This window comes from Ochotona curzoniae, unplaced genomic scaffold (genome assembly GCF_017591425.1).
Source record: "Ochotona curzoniae isolate NIBS_2020 unplaced genomic scaffold, NIBS_Ocur_1.0 scaffold_3890, whole genome shotgun sequence".
Classification (NCBI taxonomy): Eukaryota; Metazoa; Chordata; class Mammalia; order Lagomorpha; family Ochotonidae; genus Ochotona; species Ochotona curzoniae.
This window is the reverse complement of record NW_024467115.1, coordinates 32,663,371-32,689,369: the sequence shown is the minus strand read 5'-3', so window position 1 is coordinate 32,689,369 and position 25,999 is coordinate 32,663,371. Positions and strand designations below refer to the sequence as shown.

The window sequence follows — 25,999 nt, the reverse complement described above, 5'->3', positions numbered from 1 at the left end:
GTCAACAAGATACCCTTGGCTGAGTGCTAGATGCTGCTTGATAGAGGCATGGGGGTGGGAGAGGACCCTAATATCATAGAGGGTCTGCCCTCAAGGGGTTAATAGTCTGCAGGGAAGCAATCAAACACAGCAGAGTCAGGATTCCTGCGCACCCCACCTTGGGGCTGCGGGGCGGAGGTGGGGTGGCCTGCAGGACAGGCTCGCTGCACAGATCCAGTCCCCGAATGTGCAGCACCCCCATTGGTCTCTGAAACTACACACACAGTGTTTTTTTTTTTTTTTTTTTTTTTTTTTTGCTGGCAGGCTAGCAACTTTCCCTCAAGGTTAATGAGTAATCCAAATGAGCATTAGCTCATTTTGCAAATATGAATATTATAATGTGGCAGAACACCACGCTAAAAGCTCTGTCCTAGTGTATGGGTCAAGGTGCATGATCATTGCAGTCGCATTCGCCATTTCCTCCAAAATAGAAATAAAATCATCCCACTTTCAGAAACTTAAAACGAGGACGGCCCAGGGGGCCGGCTAGCACTGTGACGGAAAGCATTCTTTAGAGTGAACCGCGGATTGCAGCGCCGCTAGCCGGACCTGGGCCTTGGGAGAGGCAAGCACCTTGTCCAGCCCTCCCCATCGGCGCGGAAAGCCAGCCCGAGCGACAGCGGGGTCCGCGGAGCCCGGGGACCAGCTCGGTCAGGGCAAGGCACCGGACTCCTCCCCTCCCACGGGCTTCCCCGCCCCGCCTTTTCTTCGGTTAGCCACGACCCGAGCCGAAACTTTGTAACCCGAGCGCTGGCGCGCTGCGCTCCTCCCCGCCAGGGCGGCCCCGAGGGCGGCGCAGGAGGTGGGCCCCGCGGGCGGGAAGGCTCGGAGGCCGGCGCACGCGGAGGAGGATCCGGCAGAGCTCGCTGCTCCCCGGGCTGCACTGCAAAGGTTGTAGGGCTTGGTCCCCGCCGGGAGGCACCCCCGCGGCGAGGCTGGGGGTCGCTCGTGCTGGCAGCTGCAGACTCCCAGGAGCACAGCAGCTGGGCCCGCGGAAAGGAGGAGGAGCAGGCGCCGCTGGACCGTGGCAGCTGGAGGAGGAGCGCACAGCTGTCCCGTGCGCCGGCGAGAGGGCCGCGCTCCTCGGGCTAAGTGGCGCGGGCTGACCCGCTGAGCTCCGCCATGCAGCCTTGACCCGGCGCCGCGACGCGCAGCGAAACGGCCGCGGGGCGCAGGCAGCAGCACTTCCCCGCCGACTCCGCAGCTGGCAGCCAGGCCCCTGTACCATGGAACCCGTGACGAAGTGGAGCCCCAAACAAGTGGTGGACTGGACCAGAGGTGAGCGAACCTGGGGGAGCCCCGGAGTCGTCCGGCGCAAGGAGGAGGCGGCGGGGGGCCCGAGTTGGGGGTGGGGAGGGGATGGAGAGTGACTGGATCCCTTCTCCGGCGAGACGCGAGGAGCGCAGCGTGGCGACCGTGCAAAACTTCTGCCGAGTGGCGTCCCTGTCCCCGCGCCCGTGCGGGCCGACGGGTCCTTTCCAGGGTGCCGGTTTTGCGGCGAGCCGAGGGGAACCCCCTGGGGGGAAGCCAAGGGCAGGGCTGGGCTTTCCTGTGCAGGGTGAGCACTGGGGGTGTCGGACTCGGAGCTGGCTTGGGCCGGGGTGGGAGACGCTCTGCCTGCTCCGTCCCGGGTGCGGTGCCCGGCGACCTGGCTTTGCGGCGCCCGGGGCGCAGCGGCACAAGGCGTCTTTGTGTGGGCGACTCCCGCTGGCCCTCGTAAAGGCCGCCGGCCTGGAGCAGCCCGGCGGCGCGGCGGGGCGGTTGGACAGGTACAGGGGAGACTCGGCGGCCAGGCGGCCCCGTCTGTTTTTGTTGGAGAAGGCGCAGCGCAGCACAGGCGCCAGTCCCGTGGCCCGTGCGCCGGCGAGCAGTCCAGCGCCTGCGTCCCCCCCGGAGTCAGAGGCTTTTCAGGCCGCATTGACTCAAGTGGGAAAGAGCAGCTTGAAGTGTTCCGAGCCATTGTCTGGAGTCTCATAAGAACCCGGGAGTGGATGGGAATGGGCCACCGGGTCCGGGCACGAGTTTGAATCCTGGGCCCACCCACAGCATTTGCAGGCGCTGCCCGGGGGCTCCCGGGAAAGGTGCTGGGGCCTTGCCCTGTCCACCCAGGAGGACAACAGGGCGCATCCCCCGGCCGCCTCTCGGTTTCAAGTTACTATTCCCCCCCCCTTCTATCTGCTCTTTCAGGTGAGGAATGGTGTCCTCCCCCATCATAATAACTAGACTTGGGTAGCGCTTCCCAGTTTGCCAGGAGCTCTATGTTATTGCCCTTGGGCACCCCGCTAGGCTGTGAGGTAGGTAACGACCAGGTAACGACCAGGTCATCTTCCACCTGTCTCACCCATGGCCGCAGCATGATGGAAACCCATCATTCGCACGCCTCATTTCTCATGCCTGCCACTTTCACGTCCACCACTGGGGTGCGGGGCGTGGCAGTGGGAATGTCTGACCCGTGCCTGCGTTCTCCGGGAAGGGGTGTGTGAGGTGAATTCCTGCACTGGGATCTCAACCACCATCACTCTGGGACTTGGGTGACTTTTCTGGGTAAAAAGAGCCAAGGGCTTTGCCCGTGCTTGGCAGCAGACATAGACTTCAAACTTGGAAAAGGTCCCTACTCCTTTTTTTTTTTTTTTTTTTTTTTAAAAAAAGGTAGATTTCTCGTGTCTTATTAACGACCGGATCTGCCCCGGGAGCTTGCCCGGATGATCCCATCTGCTTTACCGGCTTGGCCATCCTGGCTGCGACTTAAGACAGTTTGGGCAGCAGTAACCTCTGGAGCTGTTCCGTCCAGGACAGCAGCCAGTGGCGGCAGGTGGCTTTTGGACTCTTTCCATGTGGCCAACCGGAATTAGGATGGACTTTAAGAGGAAAGTACAGGTAGCATTTGAAGACTTGGTATGAAAAAGAATGTAACATCTCATTCATGGTTTCTGCGTTTGTCAGGTATTAGCATCATGGTTGGGACATATTGGGTTGAATTATATGTGTTACCAAATTCGGCTTCACTTGTGTGTTCGTAGCTTCTGGAGTATGGCTCTTAGAGAACTTGGGGAGGGGCGGGCACCTGCTCACATTTGAGGCATGGATTTTGATTCTGTTGAGCCGCACTGCTCTGGGGGAAGGAAAGGGTTACAGCTCACTCCCCTGGCCCTCTGGAGACTCTGCCAGCCTACTTGATAATGCGCTACCAGAAAACTGGTAGCAGGCACCGGGTGGGAAGATCGTGAAGTGAGATCTTCACACTCTAAATTTGTGTCTTTTTGTTTTCTGCCCTCCGTTCCTCTCCTGACGCCCCACTGGGATTGGGAGAAGGAGCATAAATTCACTTCAGTCTTGTTTGTTTAGTGTTTGAAAAGGACAGCTGCTTCCAGTGTGTCTTGGGTGTCCTCCTGTCCGGGCTTGATTCATCCAGGAGATGCATCTTGCTGCGTCCAGGATCTGTGACACTTCCTTGAATGCATCCAGTACTTCCCAGCTTCATACAAAATGCTTGGACCACCGAGTACTGGCCCACAGAATGGCCTGGGTGCTTTTGATATCAGAATCGAAGAGGAGGAGGCAGGGGGCGAGTTCTCCAATGGCAGGAGGACACCCCCTCAGTGCGCCACAGCTCCTGAGCAGTGATGCGCAGAGATTGAAGTATGGATAGAAACTAGTGGCTGATGCACACTTGTTTGCTTACAGGACTATTTTTAGCCGTCTGTGCTAATCTCTCTCCCCAGCTCCCTTGTATAAACACATCCCACTGATAAGCAGCTCTTCATGCGGGCTTTGCTGCTCTGGTATCGCATGGACGGGTGTGTGGTAAGGATGAGCTCTTGCTTTACAGCTGTCCAACCTGGCCGCCCACGATAGCCTGTGGTCATGTTCAGGCAGTAAGGAGACTCACAGGAAAGAAGTCGGAGTCTGCGGAACAAATGGGTTCATCCGGCTGTGTTACTTGGTTTCCGTGATGCTGACACCGGTTTTACCATGATCCTAGCGGACCCCAGGTGCAGACTAGCAGTGTGCAGACACAGGCCTAAGCATTGCAGATGTTGACTTGCTTATGTGCACAAACTTCTTTTTTTTCTTTTGTGGTGGGAACTGCTGGTTCCCTTTAGTAGCCCGGAAGCTGCGTCGCAGAAAGGTGACGTCCATCCGGGGAGGTGGCAGAGAGATGTCCAATAGCATGTGTTCGGCTCTTCTCCGCTTCCTCTCAATAGTTCCGCCCCCCCCCCAGGCCACACCCAGACCACACCAGGAATCTGTGCCCCTTGTAGGAACACTTCCTCAAGATCTTCACGATGCGAGTTATTAGGGTCAGCTGTGAGCCTCGGAGACTCATCTGGACTGTTGGTGCCTAATGCTACCTGCTGTGTGTATGCCAGGGGCTATTTGTAAATCCAGTTAGTCCATAGTTTATGGCGGCTTGCCAGTCAACCAGCTCACTAAAGTTCTTCTATAATGTGTAGTGTCAGCTGCATGAACCAGGGTCGGGGGCTAAACCAGATGGGAGCTGGAGTTTTCTCTTGCCAAGAAGCCTGATACAGGGCTGCGAGGGAGCTGGGGAACCCAGGTTCCCATCCCGCCCAGCCAGGCCTGATCTGCTGCTTGTTTTATCCACCATGCTTCAAGGCAGGGTGGCTGCTGGATGATCCTGGGGCAGACTGGGGTGGGGACACCCCCGGCAGAGACCAGCCTTGCTGGCAGCACTCTCTACTGCCTTCAAGGAGTTCCCTGAGCGCCTCCAGTCGGTGGCCGGGCTCACACCTCAGAGGCCAGAGGTGTCGTGTGGCCCCGGCCTGCGGCAAGGGACGCTGGTCACTCCTACTCTACGAGCTCTTGAAGTGGGGAAACTTGTGGCCCTGAAAAATAATTGGATTTGGCAGAAAGAGAGAGTGGAGGTTTGTGGGCAGCCAGGACTGCCTGCCTGACAGGAATCAACAGGTACCCACGCTCACAGTCCATTCTCAGAACGCGGGACATGGTCTCCGGCTCACGTGCAGCCCGCTGATCAGGTGTGCCTCTGCAATGCTGTTGCATTTTAATGAGGTCATAATCTTAATATGAAGTCTCTGTGACAGATTGCACATGTTTTGTTGTCATATGAGTTGTGTTTCTGCTCTCAAGCTGCTGAGGAGTGTGCCACTGGCTGGTGCCTGAAGTCCTGGTTTGCACTTGGCATGGGACAGGCAGTGCCAGTGTGCTGTTGCATGAACACATACGCGAACCCTGCCTGGCTTTTGTCTGCAGAACAGGTGTAGCTGGCAGAGGTTACGTTTCACAGCAGCGTCCAGGATGCAGGGAGCAGCTTTGGGTCCAAGCCTGAGCCTGTGGGACCCAGGGCATTTCCCCATCCTCCATCCCCTGTGCTGTGTCCTTGCACTGTCCGTCAGCGTGTTAGATCACCACACTTACGCCATCTGGTTATGCGGGCTCTATGGAGAGCCTGTGAGTGGTGGGTCAACTACTGTCCGTTTGGAGGCTGGTGCCTTGTGCAGCCCTGGTTCTGGCTCAGGCTGTTTCTTTTTTCTTGGCCTTCAGGGTTGCTAGAACACGAAATTCCACTTCCTCTCTGGTATCGTTCTCTTTTGTACTTAATAATAAAGTTATTTTTTTAATCATAAACCTAGAAAAGCATTTATTTTGTAGCAGATGTTGCCCTAAATGCTTTCTTCCTTCTTCTTCTTCTTTTTTTTTCAGTTATTTTAATTTGAAAGGCAAATTCACAAAGAGAAGGAGGGACAGAGATATTTTCTCATCTGCTGGTCATTCCCCAAATGACAGCAATAGATGGAGCGGAGTGGAGCTGTTCTGAAGCTGGGAGCTTGGGTGCAGGGTTCCAAGGACTTGGGCTATTCTCTGCTGCTTTTCCAGGCATATTAGCAGGGCCCTGGATCAGAGGTGGAGTAGCCAGGACTTGATCCGGTGCCCATATGGAATGTTAGCACTGTAAGTGGTAGCTTAACCAACTAGGCTACAGTGCCAGCCTGCTTAGGTTTCTTCATTTAGCTCTCAGAACACTCAGTGAGGCAAATGGACTTTTAGTAGCTCATGGTAAATAAATGGACACTGACAGGGGGACTTACACCGGGTCACTGTTCCCAGTGCGGGGACACTGGAGGCCACCCACTGTGTGCTTCTCTCCCTTGGCTTAGGGTAGGCAGGGCGCCTTGTGGTTGGGAGTGGGAGCCCAGGAGCAGACTGCAGCCTCGGCCTGCCTCTGTGTGGTCTTGTGTGACATCTCCATAAATGGCTGTCCCTTCTTTCTACTGCCTCCTCCTTCCTTTCTTCCTGTGACTCCAGGACACAAACTCTCCCTCTGAGTGGTCAGGCCTGTCCCTAGGTGTCTTCTGACCATCCCAGGACACCTGTCGGTGCCACAGAGGGTTCTCTGCCGTTTGCGAACCAGTCAGGATCCGGGACTGAAGTTGACAGCTGATCTGGAATGTCCTTGATTGGTTGAGTGAAAAATATCTCTCTTCCTTTGAGAAATGGATTCAAATTGTATTTCTTCGGCTTCTCTGTGGTAGGAATTGGGCTTCTAGTGCGCATGGCGTTGGGATAACTTTTGCTGTCTGTTGCTGACCCTTTTGTGGCACCTGCTTCATGCTGAGCAACATCCGACTCACCTGGGCTTGGAATGCTCAGGGCTGCTAAGACAGAATCTGCCTTGTTTCAAATATTTGTTTATTTATTCCAAAGGCAAAGGCCAGAAACCCAGAGCCTCTTCTGGCTCTCCCATGTGCTGCTTTCCCAGACACACTGGCAGGGAGCTGCATTGGAAGTGGAGCAGGGTGCTCTGCAGTGCCTGTGTGAGATGCTGTTGTAGGGGATGGCTTTACTTGCTACACCACAGTGCTCGCGCTCCAAATCTGTATTTGAACAGGGTCTTGTGATTTGGGCATTCTGTAGTTCAAGAGGCACTGTGGAGCACGGAGCTTCAGATGGATTTTTCAGCTTCACTGCTGTGACACGGCCCAGTTTGTATTCATTTGAAGAGGCTTGGCCTGACCACCAGTTACAGCAGAGGCGCAGTCCTGGAGTTCGAGGTGTGTTTGTCAGCAACTACCTAGCAACCTTGGATAATTCTTTGCAAATTGAAGGAGACATTTCCCCTGAGCTTTGTTACTTCTTTCTGGGGACTTGGAGAGTTCCAACAACCTGCAGCACACACACACGTCTATCTTAAAGCTTTATTCTTTAAGACACGGAGAAAGGAGGGAATTGAGGGGTGGTCAGTGGACACTGTGGTTGAAGTTTGTTCTTGGGATCTTCACCTGAACTTGAAAAGGACATGTGTTTTGGCCAGTCACACTGTCCTGTAGATTTTGGAAGATTTCATTATTAATAGAAAGTGATTCTGAATGTCATGCAGACACACATAACTAGGACAGTTCTCAGAATTTGAAAGTGTGTGCTGTGTTGAGGCCAGTGGCTGTGTCCTGTAGCCATGGAGATTGGGACGTGACCTCTTCCTGCCCAGCCTCCTGTGTCACACGTCCTTTCTGGGTCCACCTGTTTGTACAGAACTATGAGCGCCCCTCTGTGTGTCTCCAGGCCTGTGTCCCTGCCTGTCCCTGCAGCCCTCCCCACAGCCCTGGGGGGTGGCACGTCCTTGTCCTGTGCTGTTGGTTATGCTCTGCGTGGAGTTGCGTCCCTGCCTTAGGCATCGCCGAGGCTTTAACGGAATAAGGTTGTATTCACATGTGCTACTGAACACTTGCCTGTTCTCGTTTGTCTCTCCCTGAGCCTCGAGGTGGGCCCGGAAGGTCCGACTGCACTTCCGGTGAGCAGAATGGGGGGCAGGGAAGTTCAGCGTGTTGGACTAAGACCCGTAGGTGAACAGCTGGGACCAGACTTCACCAGCGTCTGCTGTCCTGCCCAGTGTTGGAGATGGTGCTGTGTCCCAGTCTCAGCCGCAGGTGTGGGAAGGGGCGAGCCCCGGCCGCAGGACACTTTCCTCTTTCAGCACTTAGTTCAGGGTCCTGGCTACTTGGAACTTGACCTTCCAGCAGTTGGGACACTTTGCTACCAGCTATTTATTTTATCATAGTTTGTTGCTTCAGAATGCAGCTCTGCATTGAACAATTTGACTTTCTGAAACTAAAGTTTATTTTTTAAACGTTGACTTTCAAGTTACAAATTTTTTGTCTGTGTGACACCATTAACATTTCAGTTTGGTAGGGTCACACACAGGCGTGCACACACAAACACATATACAACTTTTCTTGAACAACACAGTTTTAGGGCCCCACTTCCTCTCCCATGCCTTTGACTCTTCCTGGCTTATTCATGTTGACTGCTTTGTGAGACCAGGCCAGGCAACAGTGACAAGTGAGACAGAAGCGGCTTTAGGTTCTGTGTCTGACATGAGCCGCTTGGAAAGCTTGGCTAAGTAACTTAACCTTCTGCAGCCCATCTTTATAGTTTTCTGATCTGTAAAATGCACGTGACCATAACCTGCTCACAGGGTTTTAGTTAGAATTGGATTGGCCAGGAAAGGAGTGGGCATTTAGCTCAGTGCTTAAGGTGCCTACCTCTCACATTTGGGCTTTATCTTTGCTTCTTTCTCTGACTCCAGCGTACTGCCACTGCAGGCCTAGTGATGGCTGAGTGATCGGGTCCCTGCCCTGCAGCTGGGAAACCTGTGTGTTCCTGGCTCCTGGCTCTGGTCCTAGACCAGTCATGGCTTGATGAACATTTAGGGGAGAAAACAAGTAAGTGGGAGCTCTCCTTCCCTCTTTCTCTCTCACTTGCTGTTGCTGTCAAATAAATAAATAATAATAATAAAATGAGGCTGTATGCAAAAAGCACTTTGCCCAAAGTGTGACATGTGTGTTCACCACATATTAAAGATTAATTCATAATGACTCCAGGTGATCTGATGGCGTAATGGGATGCTTGTTATTTGGATATTTAATATTGTGGTTGATAGTAAGCATCTCTCATATAATTGCTAATAATTTGCGGCAATTCTACCCTCCCTTGTTTTTGTGTATAGGAGTAGGAGATAAGTTAAACCAACTCCATTTTTTCTTCACTTCTTTTCCTTGGGTACTTTCTCTTAACTTTTTTTTTTTTTTTTAAGATTTATTTATTTGAAAGTCAGAGTTAGAAAGAGAGAGAGACTGATAAAGGGTTTGAGAAGATCTCCCTGGTGGTCTGTTTTCGTGAATGGCCTCAGTGGCTAGGGCTGAGCCAAGAGCCGGAGACTGTCTGGACCTGCCCGGTGGGTGCAGAGGTCCAGGCCCTTGGCTGTGTCCTGCTCTCCCAGGTGCGCCGCGGGGAGCTTATTCAGAGGCAGAGCAGCTGGAACATGAACCAGCCCGGATGGGGATGCTGGTGTCACAGCTGCAGCTGCCCTGCTGGCCACCCCCTTTACTTCTTTAGAGAACTTGATAGGTCGAGCAGCAAGATGGTGTTGTGGAAAGGTTTAGCTCTTTCGTAAAGGACCGTGGGAACGTTGTCTTTGATGACAAATACCACCCTGTAGTGGCGGAACCAGCAAATGTGGTTGTCCTTGGGCATTTACGAGGCATTGGTTCAAGACACCCAGGACATCAACATTTGTAAATGTGTTGCTTGTATAACGTGGTACAGTATTTGCACATAACCTGTGTGTGTTGCTTGTAACACCAACTACAACGCAAATGCTGTGCAAATGGTGATAGCAATTATGGAATAATAACAAATAAATCTGCATGTTCAGTAGTACAGATGTGTTTAACAGTATTTTCCCTCTGCTATTAGTTGAGCCTACAGGTGCAGAGGCCAGGTTATTGATGAAGAAATCAACTGTAACTCCTGAGGCCCTTCTGGTGCTAGGCATTGTCCTAGAGGGATCCAGCCCAGTGCCTGCTTCAGCGTGGTTGACGGTGGTAGGGGGAGGTGTCATGAATGACAACAGCAAAGCACATGGTTGAGAAAGAGAAAGGGATACATGTCAAGGAGCAAATAATGCCCAGATGTGAAGGAGGGTGACTGGGTAGACCTGCTTTGCACAGAGACAACAGGGAGTTTGCCTGAGGGGCGACATTTAGGCATGAGTGGCAGCAAGGAATCAACCACTGGGAAACTACAGCTGGAGCATCATGGGAGAGGGGCCGACTTGTGTTAAGGTCCTGCAGTGTGAATGGGCTTGGAGTGTTTGAGGAGTGGAAACGTGGGCAAGTCAGGGGGAAGGAGCTTGTGGGTGGAGGGATGTGGGAGAGGCACAGTGACCGTGTAGGATCTTACAGTTCATGGCTCTGAGTTTGTAGTTTAACTCAGATGAGCAGTAAGAGAGATGACTTTATCTGTGTTCAGAAAGACCACTGTGGCTTTGTGGGGGCAGGAGCGAGCTCAGTGAGTCCAGCCCAGAGGCCCTTCAGAATGCTGGTCACTTGTATGAAGGTGTTGGTAATTCTGGCCTTTGTGAAGTTCTATGCACAGTTTGGTTATTTCTCCTTCAGACCCCAGCAATGAAAACTATTCGAACGGTGCTGAGTGTTTGGTCTAGTAGTTAAGCCACTGATGAAGGTGCCTGATGCCTGTGTCCCGTGTCAGGACAGCTGGGTCTTCACTCCTGCTTCCTGTGAGCCCCGAGAGGCAGTGAGGATGACTCTGATATTGTGGGTGACCTGGATTGAGCGCCTTTAGCATTGGCCCAGGCCTAGCCGTTGTGGGCTTGTAGGGAGTGATCCAGCAGATGGGAGGTGTATCTGTCCGAGTGTGTGTGTGTGTGACTCACCAAAGGAGTGACGACTCATTTGGAATTGGATTGTGTTTTCATTTCTCACCCCTGTCAGCGTTAGGGGAGTGCCCTGTCTGCCCCTGCTGTCCCCCTGAGGCTGTGTGAGTTTGGAATGGAAAGCACTCTGGCCGCATGCATTTACCGAGTTGTTCATGGCATTGTTCTGTCCTGGCACATTTTGCTGCAGCTACAGTTCTGAGGCTGCATATTCATCTATGAAGGAGGTTTTTGTGAGAGTGGACTTAGCCCAGTTTGTTTGACATCGAATGTCTAATTGATGTTTTTAACCTGGAAGTCCATAGGCAAAGGCCACTGTTTTTATTGGAATAAAGTCATTTCTTAGGTTGTAGATCAAAATAATAAAATGGGAAAACTTGCTATAGGAAAGCCTTAATGGTATTTGAGTACAAGAACTAGTAGATTAACTTAAAATAGTTCCACAGATACGCAGATTTCATTTTCACTTTAGAAAACACAGCCACTGCACTATTGGTTGAACAGACAATATTTTGGGAAAATTTCCAGCATTGGTTGCTTCTCAGTAGGGAAGAGCTAGGAGAGAGGACCTGCAAACGGGGTAGACTTTCGCTGGGATAATCTGGAAGCTTTCTCTCACCCCCCACATCCAGCTTCCGGGCCGCTTTTAAGGAAAGCATGCGTCAGCTCCCCTGGAGGAAACCCCTACGTGTTATCTCTCAGAAAAGGCCCTGATTAAGATCCTCTGAATCATGCTTTCCTGAGGAAAGCCATGTAGCAGCTAGGAAATGTCCTATTTCCTATTTTCAGAGATTTGCAGAGAGGGGGAAATTCAGTCCTTTGGCCTGGGGAGTGAGTGTGTGTGTACTTTGATGTTTCCAAGTTCAGTATGTGTTCACTGAACACTTCTGTATCCTTTCAGAGGAACTGTTGACCAGTCTTACAGTGTCTTTCAAGGAGAGCCCAACCCCACCTCTAGCCTGAATGTGATTCTGAAAGAGAAAAAGTAGCTTAGCATGAAGGGTGGACCAGCCTTGGGGTAACACCTGTTAAAGTTGTCAGCACCGTCTTAGCATGGATTCAGACAACGTCTTACACTAGCTAGGAACAGATGGTCTGGCTCTGAGTTGCTTTTATGAAAATAGCTCTGCCTACTCTAAGTCTTAAAATTGTTGGTAGTAAGTATTAAAAAAAAAAGCCACATAAATACCCCTTTGGTAGTAAGGCACTGAGAGAGACTCAAGGTAAGAACATGATGGGATTATAAGCAGCTTCAGTCGAGTGGAGGAGTGTTGAACAAAGGTGAGGCCATTCCTGGAGGCAGAGAATCTTCATTCTTGCTTGGACTGAAGCAGAGATGGCCTGGAATAGAGCTCTGTGATCACTTGCGAGTGTGCGACTGTGGTACCTTACCTCTGAATGTTTCCAGTTGTGCCTTTTCAAGAGACCTTTATCTTGCAGTAAATCGGTGGCTCCCAGCATCCTGTCATTCTTGTCCATGAACCCAGTTTGTGAGCTCTCGGCATCACCTGGGAACAGAGCCTCACCCTAGACTGGACCTGGGATCCAGGGAGCTGTGTGGTCTTGGTTCAGGTGACCAGGGGAGACTGCGTGGTCTAGACTGGCATGTGGGAGAGAGTGATGGATGTCAGCCTGCCCCAGGACTCCCTGCCTTCAGATGGAGTTTAGCTGGCACCTGATGACTGGTTAGGAAGGAGAACTTCTTCAGTGGGGACACGTGTGATGTGTTAAGTGGGTGGGTTGGGGTACCTGGGTTTTGTAAGCATTCTTTCCCCAGGGCAGGCAGGGAAGAGTTAAGGCTGGTGTCCCCATGGGCTCCTGGCCAGCAGCTCAGTCCCTGCCCAGGGCGTCCTTTTGTTGTGTTGCCTGTGAGTGCTTGGCCCTGGGGAAACAGGAGGAGGGGACTGTGCCATGAGGCTGAAGGGACCTGTTTAGGTTTTGTGTGGAATTTCCAGGCCTTGGTCGAAAAGAAGAGCAAATGTGACACCCTTCTCTGACTGCTCTTTTAAACTTTGAACAAAGGCTCAAGATGCAAAGAAAAGTGAGGGATGGGAACCCAGAGTGGAACTAGGTTACACTGCAGGTGGGAAGCACGGTGGCCTTAGTACACGGGCTGTGAACTGGTGCGTGTGAAGCTTGAGATCCCTACACGTGACAGAAGCCACGAGTCTATAGAGGAGCAAGAAAGACGCTGCGGAAGTCGGTGTTGAAGACCCGGGGGGTACCAGGACTTGCATCACAATCTGCAAAGTCAGAGACCTGGAAAAACCAGGCACGGAGTCAGGGATTGAAGTGTGAGGATGTGTGAGACAGTAAGGAATAATGGCGACTGTGGCAAACTCGAGGAAATGTGTGTTGTTGCGTTCTTCTAGACTGTGGACCGTAAGTTTCTAGAGAGTTGAGCTTCTGTGTGATGTTTTGCAGTTTTTAGGAGCTCTCCAGCTTTTTTGGTATAAACCAAATGATATAGTTTGGATTGGTTATGGATTCCCTCTCTGGGATAATATCATGGCGCGTTCATGGTCCCAGTGTGAAGCAAACTCATGTGGATTAAACTGGCTCTACAGTGACTTTGAAGTATTTCGATCTTTTGTAGCCTGTGATTTCACTTTGCCATTTTACCTAATTCCATTATTTCTAAAACAGCAACATATAGTTGCGCTCGAGAGTTGAGCCAGAAATACCCAAGATCAGTGGGTAGTTACTCTTCATTATAGAAACAAGGACTTGGCCTTCGCTCCCTCTTTTTAAAACATGGACATTTAGTTTCCTGTAATTAAGAGAACAGAGCGACAGATCTTGCATCTGCTGCGTGACTCCGCAAATGCCCGCAACAGCTGGACCTGGGCCAGGCAGAAGTCAGGAGCCTGAACTCGATCTGGGTCTCCCACATGGATGGCAGGGACCCGTTGAGCCATCTCCTGCTTCTCCTGGGACTGTATTGGCAATGGAGTATCCAGGACTGGAATCAGCATTCCAATGTGGGATTGGGAATCCCAGGTGGTAACTGTGGTGGGCTAGTGCTTGACTCTTGGCTCTTGTTAGAGATGATTTATTTGAAAGAGAGAGAGAGAGAATCTTCCATCCACTATTTCATTTTCCAAATGGCAACAATGACCAGGGCTGAGCCAGAGTGAACCCAAGACCACTCCATCCAGGTCTCCCCGATGGGTGCAGGGCCCATCCTTCCACTTCCTTCCCAGATATGTTAGCAGGGAGTTGGATCAGAAGTGGAAGCGGCCAGGAAGCAGCTGGTGCCCAAATGGAATGCTAGTGCCGTAGGTGGCAGATTCGAGTGCTGAACCACAGGGACAGCGTACGAGCATGCTCACTCATATTGTTAAGCCTTCAACAGGATTTTTTTTTGAGGTTTTCATTTCTATTTAAAGGATTTGTTCATGTATGTATTTGAAAGAGTTTTACACATACACGGAGAGGGAGAGGGAGAGAGAGCTAGGGAGAGAGAGAGAGAGCAAAAAAGAGAGTTTTTCTGCCTGCTGGTTCCTTTTCCCTTGGCCAGAGCTGGGCCAGTCTGGAGCTAGGAGCCAGGAGCCAGGAGCTTCTTCTGGGTCTCCCACGTGTGCGCAGGGGCCCGAGCACTTGTGCTAGCTTCTGCTACTTTCTGGGTGCATTTGTGGGCAGCTGGATTGGAAGTAGAGCAGCTGGGACTTGAACCAGCATCCAAAGGGATACCAGCGTAGTAGGCAGCTGCATTACCCACTAGATGATAACACCAGTGCCCAAGTTGTAGTTCCAATCATGAATTCCTTATTAAAAACATGGGATAAAAAGTTTGTGTGGATGCTCTTTTCTGAGCCTAGTCAGTCACTCTGCTTCATGCCAGGGAGTGAAAGGTGAGTCCAGTCGCCAGGAGTCTGGCAGCTCAGTGGGGGCTTCAGTGAACTGCTGACATTGATGTTTTTCTACTTTGTTTTTTCATTTAAAAAAAGTTTCTGTTTGGGGCCTGGCGCATTAGCCTAGTGGCTAAATCCTCAGCTTGCATGTGCTGGGATCCCATATGGGTGCCGGTTCATATTCTGGCTGCTCCACTTCCCATCTGGCTCCCTGCTTGTGGCCTGGGAAGGCAATAGAACACAGCCCAAGGCCTTGGGACCCTGCACCCCCATGGGAGACTGGGAGGAGCTCCTGGCTCCTGATTTTGGATCAGCTCAGCTCTGGCCCTTGTAGCCACCTAGGAAATGAACCAGTGAATGGAAGATCTTTATCTCTGTATCTCTTCTCTCTGTATATCTCTGTCTTTCCAGTATTTGTAAAAATTTTTTTACAAATCATCTCAGCTATATGTTGGCAGCGAAATACGGAGCAAACAGAGACTACGATAGATTATGTCAATCAGTGGATTCTTCAAAGACCGTATAGTGCTTGGAGTGGCAAGACTGGCAGCGATTCATAACTATTGAAATATCAAAACCACCTGAGCAAGAACCTCAGAGCATACCCTACATCTGGGACCTGGGGAGGGTGGGAAATTGGGTGGGCCTTCTCCCTTAATACCCTCCTTTAAACATGAAGGAAACAATATGGAAATAATAATAATAATAATGATAATAATAATAATAATAAAGTCTATTGCATCAAAAAAAAATAAGTTTCTGTTTGAAAGGCAGTGTGAGAGAGTGCCAAGGATGACATTAGACAGAAGAGATCTTCTATCTAGTGGTTCACTCCTCAGCTGCTAGCACCAGCCGGGACTAGGCCAGGTTAGCAAGGAGCCGAAAATGCAATCTGAGGTTGAGCTGAGATGCTCACACGGCTGGCTGGTACCCAACATCTGCCATCATTCGGGTTGCACATCAGCCGGAAGGTGGAGTTGGAGCAGAGGTAGGTTCTCCCATTTTGGACTTGGGTGTCCTAAAAAGTGTCTTAACTACTAGGTCAAATGTCCACCACTTTATTATTTTAAATTAAAAAAATGTTTACTTTTAAAAGCATTCAGATTTTTTCGATGAGTCACGATTGTACATATCATGGATACCTTGTGACTTTTGCGCCTGTATATAGGGCACCGAGTACATCAGGATGGTTACCGTCTCCCCCTTATTGTCATGGCTTGCCTGAATGATGTCACTCTGCTTGCAGCGCTTGCTGGCTGTCAGTGCTTTGATCGTCTCCATGTTATTGCCGAGGTCCAGAGTTAGCAAAGGAGGTTTGGATGGAGAAGCGTCTAGCCCCAGGGCCTGACCTGCCCTTGGGTAGAGACCAGTGGGAGGTTGGCTCGGAGAACAAGGAAGATCGCTGCCAGGGTTCACAGCGCCGTTGCCTTGCTCTGCTTCACAATAACCTGGTTTTACCTTTCAGTAAAAAACAAAACAAAACAAAATCTAAGGAATATTTATTTTCTGTTTTTAAAATCCCATTGAGTTATTATACATGGGACAAGGTGGATTACATAGGAATTATGTAGCCTTTGGATCAACACTTGATGTTTTTAGGTCCTAGCTATCTCATAGGTGAAAGTTCTGGGACAGCATGGTTTTCTATTTTTAAAGACTAGCAGAAAGTCCATCAAAATGCTGCTGTGTTTGTGGGTGGTAGAAGGCCAAGTGGCGTTTTTTATTCCTTTTGGTCCGTGCGCAGGCCTTGTGGTCCGGGGTCTCCTGTCCCGGAGCCTGGCTGCTCTCTGCTTGGTCTCTGCTCCAGCTTGCTGTGGACTGGAACAACGTTGGAGATGCGCTTTCCTGGTGTCCTGTCCAGGATTGTGACTGTCATCCTGCGAGAGGCTGGCCCATCTGTTTTTCTTTCTTTCTTTGGATCTGTTCTGGATCGACTTCATTCATATCAAGCCATCCCTAGGCAGAGGTGTTTGGGCATCTTGCTGCAGTACAAGATGCAGGGGGCTGGAGCTCCGATTTTTGTGGGGCAAAATAGCCCTGAGCCAGGACCAGTGTGTCTGGCCCTGTCTCATGGAGACAGTGGTAGCATCAGTGTTAGTGGGGCCTGGAGGGGACCACATGCATACCTGGTGGCCAGGGAGATGTTCTGAGGGGTGCGTGAATTGGGAGGTATTACCCACCAACTTTCCGGACATTTTCTCCCAGTTCATGCAGAGGCTTTGGAGGAGGATCTGGGAGATGGCCCCTGGGTCTCTGCCTGCCTAGGCCATGTGGGAGCCCATGGGCACATGGCACACTGTGTCCCCGGGGGAACCCCTGCAGGAATCTTGGCTAACCGTGATCCCAACATGGCCTGTTCATGGGCATGCAGCAAGAGCAACCAGCTGTACCCCAGTCTCTCTTCTCTGCCTCTTTAACGAACTGTGCTAGGACTTCCTTGGTAAACAACTCTAGGAAGTCAAATGTTACATTCACCCTGCTCTTTAGCAGGTATGAGTTTGCCCTGAGACACACAGCTTCCTGTGCTTCATGACTTTTAGCTTCATTGGAGGGTCCAGAGAGATAGACGCAGTTACTAGCCTGTTACAGTGTCGTTGCTGGGTGGAAGTGTTGTTGGGACCACCTTCTGCCTGCCCCCTTTTCCTACCCTGTATAACCTTGTGGCTGTTCTCAAATACATGGACATTCCTCAGGTGGAGAGGACAGCAGGGATTGCTGGGAGTTGAAGCGTTAGAGCTTGGTGCAGAGCCTCTGAAAAGAAGGGGGGAAGAGAAGCAGAGAGTGGCCAGTCAGGGTTGCCCTGTGAGTCCTGGTTGGATTGGAACATGGACATGGTCTGTGTGTTGTGTCTCAGCAGCTTGGTGTTCTTACCTTACAAATGTGTGATCTACTGGGAAGCCGTGATGCAGATTTAGGAGTGAACACAGGACTGTTAGAGAGGTTATGCCACCGCCAGCAGTGCCAGCATCCCTCACTGACGTACTTCCTGGTGCTCTGTCCCTAGCCTAGCTTCCTGCCGATGAGCCTGAGAAGTAGTGGAAGAAGTGCTTGGGCCCTTGCACCCATGCGGGAGACCCAGATGGAGTTTCTGGCTCCTGGTTTCAGTCTGACCCATTTATCCCTGGGAGTGAACAGGCAGAAAGAAGCTCCCCTGTCTCTGTTACTCTACCTTTCAAATAAGGAAATACATGCATAGATTTCTCAAGGTGAGTGTACATTACAGGATCTGACTTGAGAAGTGGTTCTCTTTGGTAGTTGATGCATCCCTCCAGATCCCATCAGCTTTTGTGTTTCTAGCGCTTAAGAAAAATACTGTGGCCGCAGCACTCTAATTGTCTCATGTTTTAATGAAGTGAACACGTCATGCAACCTGGCTCATGAAATGTGTTAAAGTAGGCTAGTGTGAGTTGAAATTCAGGTCTGGAGCCTTGGGTGTGAAATGATGCAATAGCCATGGAGGTGACGCCCGGATGATTTCTGTGGAGTGCATGCAGAGTCACGGACAACAGAATACAATGCAGCCGTCCACGAAGCTACAGAAGCAGTGCTGACGCATGCAGAATGCCTCTGGAGCCACCCTGAGAGCTTGTCCGGCTCTGGAGGCTCCTGGCCCTGCTGGCTCACACAGCTGGCTGCGGTTGCTGTGTGGGTGGGTGGAGGAGCCAGTTTTCTGAGCTGAGTGTCTCCTTGGGGTTGTCACCCCACTGAGTGAATACAGGACCCATGCAGGGAGGACCACGGGTGTGGAGAACCCCTCGGGGCTCAGCACTAATGGTAGGGGCTTCACGTGGCCCATTTTGCTAGTCACTGTTGTCCCAGCCTCAGCAGCAGATGTGGCTCCGATGACTTCTTTCCACCCCTGTACCCATTAGCAAGACTGGCTGCGTAAGGATTTCTTGTTTTTCCTGGGGCATCTTTCCCAGTCCTTTCCCTGGAGGACATTCCAAGCTTTGTTAATTTCTCTCCTCTGATTTTGAAGGTAGCAACAACTCCATTCATCTGCTAACCCTGAAATGGTGCTATTTGTCACGTGAATTCTGGTTCTGGAAATGTCCCACCGTGGTCCAGGGTCACGGAGACACGTTAGAAAGCTGTGTGACGTTCTCTCCATGTACTTCCACTGGCCCTCAGGATGCCTTCTGTTTACAGTGTACTCATTTGGCAAGCGTACTCAGGGTTGACTCTGTGTCCATGCAGTTCCAAGAGCTGAGACACCCCACTGAGTCAGCAGTGGTTCCTGACTTGCCCCAGCTGACACCCTGGTGGGGGCAGCCAGACAGACAGGGAAGGTTATGGCACACAGTGTGATGCATGCTAAGGGGAAGGACATGATGAGTGTGGACAGGATGCAGGGGTGTGGTTTCCATGAACTAAGGTGACCTGGGAGAGCCTTCAGTGAGCAGGGGCAGTGTGAAAAGCAAGTGCTAATGTCCTGAGGTAGATGGCACCTGGCGTGTTGCTGGAGCAAGGGGCTGGTTGGGCTGGGAGTGAGGGAGCTGCAGCAGGAAATGAGATTGTGACGGATTCTTTGGCTTTAATTCGTCGTCCTGGGGAGCGGGTGGGGAGTGTTTGAATCCATGCGTGTTAACAGAGTTACATTAAAGATGACAGTGGAACCTGTGCAAGGGGTGGAATAAGTTTTTTACTTCAGAAGCTGTGGTAGTGGTCATGCAGAAGGTGATGCTTGGCCCAGGGGGTGGCTGTGGCCATTGTGAGAGCGCTCAGAGTTTGGGCACCTGCAAAATCCAGGAGGATTTCCTCAGGGCCAACATGTGATGTGCAAAGGTAGCGGAAAGTCTTCGGGCTGATGAGTTGGGGGGCAGTGCTGCTGTCTCCTGGGAGGTGGTAGAATGAGGTTGGAGCAGGCTAAGAGAAGATGCAGCTATTGAACTGGCGATGCTCCTTTGACCACCAGGAGAGCAGCCTTTGGCTGTTTGCTCACGGATTCAGCGGGGAGGTTGATAGTAGAAGGTCTGGAGGACAGGTATTGTGCAGTATGTAGCAAGTTAAGCCACTATATGCTGCACAGGCATCCCATATGGGCAATCCCATATGCTTCACTTACGATCCAGCTCCCTGCTAGTGGCCTGAGGAAGCAGCAGATGATGGCCCAAGGCCCCGGGCCCCTGCACGCACAAGGGGAGGGTGTGGTTATTGTGGGCGTCTGGGGGAGTGCCCAGCAGCACATGGGTGATCTCTCTCTCCTGGCTTTCCAATAAAAAGATATATGCTTTTTTCTTTTGAAGGGAGTAGGTGGTCATTGGTGGAGTACTGATGGTGTTACATCTTTAGTACTGGATGAGTATGTGTAGGAAGGCCAAAGGGAAGTGACTTCTTTGGGGAAGGCAGTGAGCTGCGTGTGAAGTTGTTGTCAGTAGGTGAGAGGAGAACTCAGAGGCGGCTGAGGAGGGAGGAGAGAGGGGGCATTTAGGCAGATCCGAAGTGGACCAAGAACTGATCATTGCTTTAGCTGTGGGGACCTTGACATCGTTTTGATGGGTTGATGGGGCAAACACGAAGTCAGTTCGTGGACACATCGGAGGTGAGAAATTGATGTGTTGAAGCACCACCCAATCAGAAGTGCCTCCACGAATGTTCTCAGGATGATTGAAGCACTGTGTGCCTTTGAGTTTTAGTTCTTTTTAAACTGTATTATCAGTTGTTGGAAGGGATAACTGGTAGGTAGATAAACTGGGACATGACACAACCTCCCTGAACTTGGTAACTGTACGCTTAGATTATGCAATCCTGTATTCTGACACCAACAAAGCCGTTCATTGAGTGAATGGCTGTGGATTAGTAGATTGGTAGTTTCTACAGACATGTGTTGTCCAAAATTTATTTTTCTGCATTATGTTTTGGAAATGAGAGTAAGTAAGTGTCAGCCTGACTTCTATGTCACCCCACAGCTTACCTAGTTAGGTAAAAAAAAAAAAAATAGCTTAATCCAACACTCTGGATGAAATCCCTGTTGCTACTGATTTACCTTAATATCTTTGAGGATTTATCTGAAACATGTGGGATACCACAAAATGATATCATGTAGGTAATCCTGTTATATCCTGTAAGCAGAAGCCATTATTTGCAAAACTATTGGCACAGCTAGAGAGACAGGTCAATTTTATGTATGATTTATTGACTGTTTCTTGAGCAGCTATCATTTCTAATGTTCTTTTCTGGTTGTCTGACCAAGACAGGGCCCCTGTTGTCTTGACACCTGCAGTTGAGTGGAGAAGTACGGGAGGTAATGGACAGTGAGGCAGCAGGAAAGGCAGAGGAGGGCTCCCAACCCAGATTTCAACGGGTGCCACTAGTGAAGGCTTCATGCAGGAGACATGCGGGTGGAGCCCTGCCGGATGAGCACGCTGGAGCAGGACTGGAGTAGAGGAAAGAATGTTCTCATTCTGGGAAGCCGGAAACCGCATGGTGTGGACTAGCTGCTGTGCGACACCTGCTGTGAGGTGGGGAGGGGCAAGAGAGGAGGCTGGGGAGCTGAGCGGGTAGGTGCTAGATCACCAGGACTCAGATCACCAGAGTCCTCTTTGTATCTCTGAGAGCTGGAAACCTGTGAAGGATATTATGTATGGTGACCTTCCTCTTGTGGAGGTGACAGGTGTGTATGTTGTGTGTGTATGTGTCTGTTAAGGCTGCTCCATGTTATTATCTAACAGGATTCCATCAGGCCGTCATTGGTCTCTCCTGTCTAGGCTTGGGCTGCCTGGGATTCAGGCTCGCTGTGTTGTAGGGGTGTCCCTAAGGCTCAGGGAAGTGTCTCTCAAAGATTCTGGGCAAAAAAAACCCAACTTGGCTCCGTTGGGCATTTATTTCCTTTGATCTGTGAAATAGAAAACCGAGCTGATTTTAAGCATAAGGAGACATAGAAGGTCTTTGTTACAAGAAGAAGAATCCACTAAAACACTGACTTGAGCCGAGGCAAGGCAGAAGGTGAGCTTGGCAAGGGGTGGGAGAGCAGAAAGAGGCCGGTCAAGCATGGAGGAGAAAGATGGGCAGGGTGCAGGGAGTGGAGGAGCCCATGCCAAGGGGCTTTTGAGGGGTGTGTCTCAAAGGTCGCACCCGCGGAATGTGAGTGTTTACGGATTATCACTTGGGATCTGCTGCCCGCTGCTGATTAATGATTAATAATGGATTCCAACTTCATATATAATGCAGTCTTTGTTCAGAGTCCTGGCTGTATGGGGTCAGCCAGAGCATAGCTTTTGCTGGTCTTTATTCCCCAAAGTGACTAGAACTACCTAAGGGGACAGGCGAGCTCCCTCCCATGGGGTACTGGGACATGCAAGGCAAGCATCGCTCTGCAGGTCTTCCAAGCTTGCTGACCCTCTGCGGCCCACTCCGTGCATGGCATGGGGAGTCTTTAACCCTGCATACTTGTGTGCACCCAGCTCTGCACCCACATCCTACACACATTTCAGCTCCAGGCCCGGATGAATCATGGACTCGCACTACCAGCTCCAGAAGCCGCCACGCTGGCACCCATCCCCAAGGTTCCTGAACTCTGGTTGAGAACGCAAGGGTTACTACTGACACAAGAGTGCCTGTGGCAGGAGGAGGAGCCGGCAAAACCGCAGTCACCTCTGAAGGGCGTGGCTGGCCTCCCTCTTGCTTTGCCTGTCTTTCAGATTCTTCTGGGGCTTGACGCTCTCACCTCTTTCCCAGGGCGAGATGTATACTCAGAACTGGGAAAGCTTCCATTGTCAACAGTCCAAAGTTGTAATTCAGTGTGCAGTGGCTTTAAAATAATTTGCCAAAGTTGATTTTGAGTTTTTAAGAGCAGATATCGAAAGAAACCAACCTTAGGTTTCTGCCTTTGTCCCCTTGTTCAGGATTTCTGAGTACATGGTCCCTTGCAGAACAAGGGTAACTGTTATTTTAAATTTTAGCTGAACTGCTTTGTCCGTCTGTTTTAGCAACTGAAGTTTGTTTTTGTCACTTGGTTTTGTGTTCAGGGGCCCAAGGACTTGGGCCATCCTCCACTGCTTTTCTAGTCACATCAGCAGGGAGCTGGATCAGAAGTAAAGCAGCTGGGACTTGAGCTGGCACCACAGGGTGAGGCTTAGCCTGATGTGTCACAGAGCCGGTCCTACAATTTCAGCCTTAAAATGAACTGTAGCTTGAGGTCACGCTCAGTATTGCGGTCCTGCTGTAGATATTACATCTTCTAAAATCATGACTTCATGAATCAAGGAAATTAAATTTTTGAAGAAAAGTAGTCACTAGTAAGAAAAGATCTAAATGCTTATGAACACCCCCAGCGATGTAGGGAGCAATCTAAAAAAAGTTTGCCTTGGTAGTTGTGGTCAATTTCCTGAAAGTGATAAATGAGGTGTAATCAACCTTTGATATGACTTCAGTATCTTTAAAATATCTCAGAACAGTTTTATGCAATAAGATCGGCAGTTATTAAGCCCAGAGCAGTGGCTCAATTGGCTAATCCTCTCCCTTCAGGTGCCAGGATCCCATATGGGCACTGGTTTAATTCTGGTTGCTTCACTTCTCATCTAGCTTCCTGCTTAAATGGGAAAGCAATCGAAGATGGTCCAAGTCCTTTGGACACTGTGCCGTTATCAGAGATGGGGAAGAAGTCCCTGGTTCTTGGATTCAGCTTGGCTTGGCTCCGGCTGCTGTGGCTCCTTGGAGCGTGAACCAGTGGATGGAAGATTTTTCTTTGTGTTTCTTTCTCTCTGTAAACTGCCTTTTCAATAAAAATAAATAAATCTCTTTTTTAAAAGGTAGGCAATTATCATCCTTAATGGGTAACTGTACTTGTGAAATCATGTATTATAAAAAATAAGATCATCTTATTTTTCTTATAAAAGCAGATTGAATTGTACAGATCTTGTTGGTTTTAAGTATCCTTTGCTGGCTCAAATTACAGTGGCATGACATTGTTGTAGTGAGATGTAAGGAATAGAGGTACATGATTGTTTTTCTGTAGTTAACATCCCTTTACTCTCTTTAAACAAAATATTAATATTAGTTATTTGAAAGGCAGGAGAAGGGAGATCACTGGCTCACTCTCCAGTGGCCGCAGTGCCTGGTGCTGAGCCGGGCCTGGTGCTGAGCCGGGCCTGGTGCTGAGCCGGGCCTAGGGCTGAGCCGGGCCTAGGGCTGAGCCGGGCCTGGTGCTGAGCCGGGCCTGGTGCTGAGCTGGGCCTAGGGCTGGCTGGAGCTTCGGACTCCATCCGAGTGTCCCGTGCGGATGGTGGAGGCCCAAGCACGGGCATTGCCTACTGCTGCTTTCCCAGGTGCAGCCCAGGGAGCTGGACCGGAAGTGGCACAGCTGGGATTCAAACTGGCACTCATTTGTAGCCATACGCCTTCCCGAGGCAGCAGCTTAACCTGTAGTGTCACAACATGATCTCCTCTTTTTCTCTTAAAAATGATCATTTCCATCACAAAATGAAACGGTAGTATTTACATCTGTTCCTGAGATTGCCTTGGATGGCATCAGTTGATCTATTCAAATCAGGGCCTGCAATAAAGGCCTTTGGTAAACACTTAATAGGGAAGAGGGTAAGACAAGGTAGTCTTTCATGAAGTTAGGATGAACCTTTGAAAATCCCTCGAAGATGCGTGTGGGGTGCAGGTAGGAAAAAGCACCTTCCGGACACTAGTTGCCTGTAGGAGAATAACAACTCTTTAAAGAATTTTTCCCAAAGAGAAAATGAAGTTATGTTTTCGTTTAGAATCTCCTTCTCTCTACGTTATGTGTGTTTACATGTGTGTGTGTTGGAGAATGGGCCATACCTCATTCTACAATATTTGCATCAGTGTTAGCCGATGGTGGAGAGCGAGCGAGGGCTGGGGAGCACCTGTTCCAGTTTGTTTCCTGTGTTATCACTTGCTCTGGGTGTAATGTTGGCAAGTTATAGTCCTGGCTTAGTCAGCGACCTCATCTGTATTTCGAAGCCTCGAGCATACATGGTGAAGGTTCAAAGAGGTAATGCAAGTGATGAGTGTATCTGTGTACCTGCCGTATTCTCAGTGCTGCAGAAAATGCTAGGGGCTGGTTTTGTTGCCTAGATTGTAGGTGCATCCTGAACAACGATTCACACCTCTAACAGGTAGTTTTGAGTTTAGATTAAACAAGGATTCTCCTTCCCTTTTACAAGCAGTGCATTAGCCATCAGTGAGAGGAATGATAATGGGTCCAATATCTTTTGTGGAGTGTGTTGCTGGAAAACACCGTTGAAAGGAGAAGCCAGTGATACTTGTTGTGGCAAATGTTTTTTTTTTAGTGTCTTTATCTCATTTATTCCACACCGTAGTGTTCTGAGACTTGGCACCTGCCAACAGCAATGGATATGGTGTAGTCATTAGGTGACAGAAGGAAGGCTGGCATTTGGTCAGTGGTGGGTGTGACAGTAATCTATGGGTGTGTCCACGGGGTAGTGTGTACAGCACTGAGTCACTGGCCCGGCAGAACGGCTGCACATGGAAGGCCCCGTGTCCCACCAAGCCTGTTAGGGAAACCAGCATACTTTCTTCCTGGGAGCGACTGGGTGGTTGTGTAAGACCTGTGGGAATGGCTGTCACCTGAGTCACCTATGTTCTTAGGCACCGGAGTGGCTTTCTCTGATTCTCAAATCACAGGAAGTGATGGGCTTCCCGAGGCTTTAATTTACAAAGGACTTAGAGCAAGAGTAATTTCCGCAGGTGTCCAAGTGGCGGTTTGACAGGTGGGAACCTAGTAAGATTGGAACAAGCTGTCCGTGTCAAGGGTGACCCGGGCTCATGATATGTGAGCTTCGGGCTTCGTGTTTGCTTTGGGAGGAATGCAGTGTTAAAAAGCTCAGGAGTTGAGCTGAGTTGCTTGTCTGTTTATGAAGTAGATGTCTTTGTTTAGTATGTGTCTGCTTCCAGAGCAGGGCTGCTACACTGAGGAAAGTTGTCTTCAAACTAGAAAATTCTGAATGAGCTGAACTGGCATGGAGCCTCTTGTGCATCGGTTTCCATCTACTTGTGCGTGTGTGTGTATGTGTAATTGCACTTTTAAAAGTGTTTGTGTGACATTCCCGATAGCATCCATCCTTCCCTTAGCACCGTGACTTGAGAATTGTGGCTAGGGAGATGACAGCCTTAATGAATGGATTTATAGCTACTTATTTTAGGTGATATGAGTTTTCAAACTCATGCATTGAGTGTGAAAGTGGAAGACTTAGCAGTGATACCACTGGTGAGGACACCCCCATCTTACACTGGAGTGCCTCAGTTTGATTGAGTCCTGCCTGTGCTTTGGATTCTAAATTTCTGGGGAAGCAGCAGGCGCTGAGCCAAGGGGTGAATCCTTGCCATTCACCTGGCAGGCCTGGGTGGAATCATCGGTGGCCCCTGTTTTCATCCTATCCCAATTCCATGCAGTTCTGGGTGT

The 25,999-nt window shown here is 50.2% G+C and overlaps 1 protein-coding gene across 2 annotated transcripts in view; it reads left to right on the top strand.

The window, feature by feature from the left end:
- The first annotated feature begins 1,208 nt into the window (after window positions 1–1,208).
- Window positions 1,209–25,999, top strand: part of CNKSR3 (CNKSR family member 3) — an 86,239-nt gene continuing 61,448 nt past the window's right edge. For both annotated transcript variants that reach the window (XM_040965286.1, XM_040965285.1), the window contains exon 1: window positions 1,209–1,317. In XM_040965286.1, coding sequence (XP_040821220.1) covers window positions 1,266–1,317 — 52 coding nt within the window. In that variant the 5' untranslated portion in view covers window positions 1,209–1,265. The remainder of the gene's footprint in view (window positions 1,318–25,999) is intronic.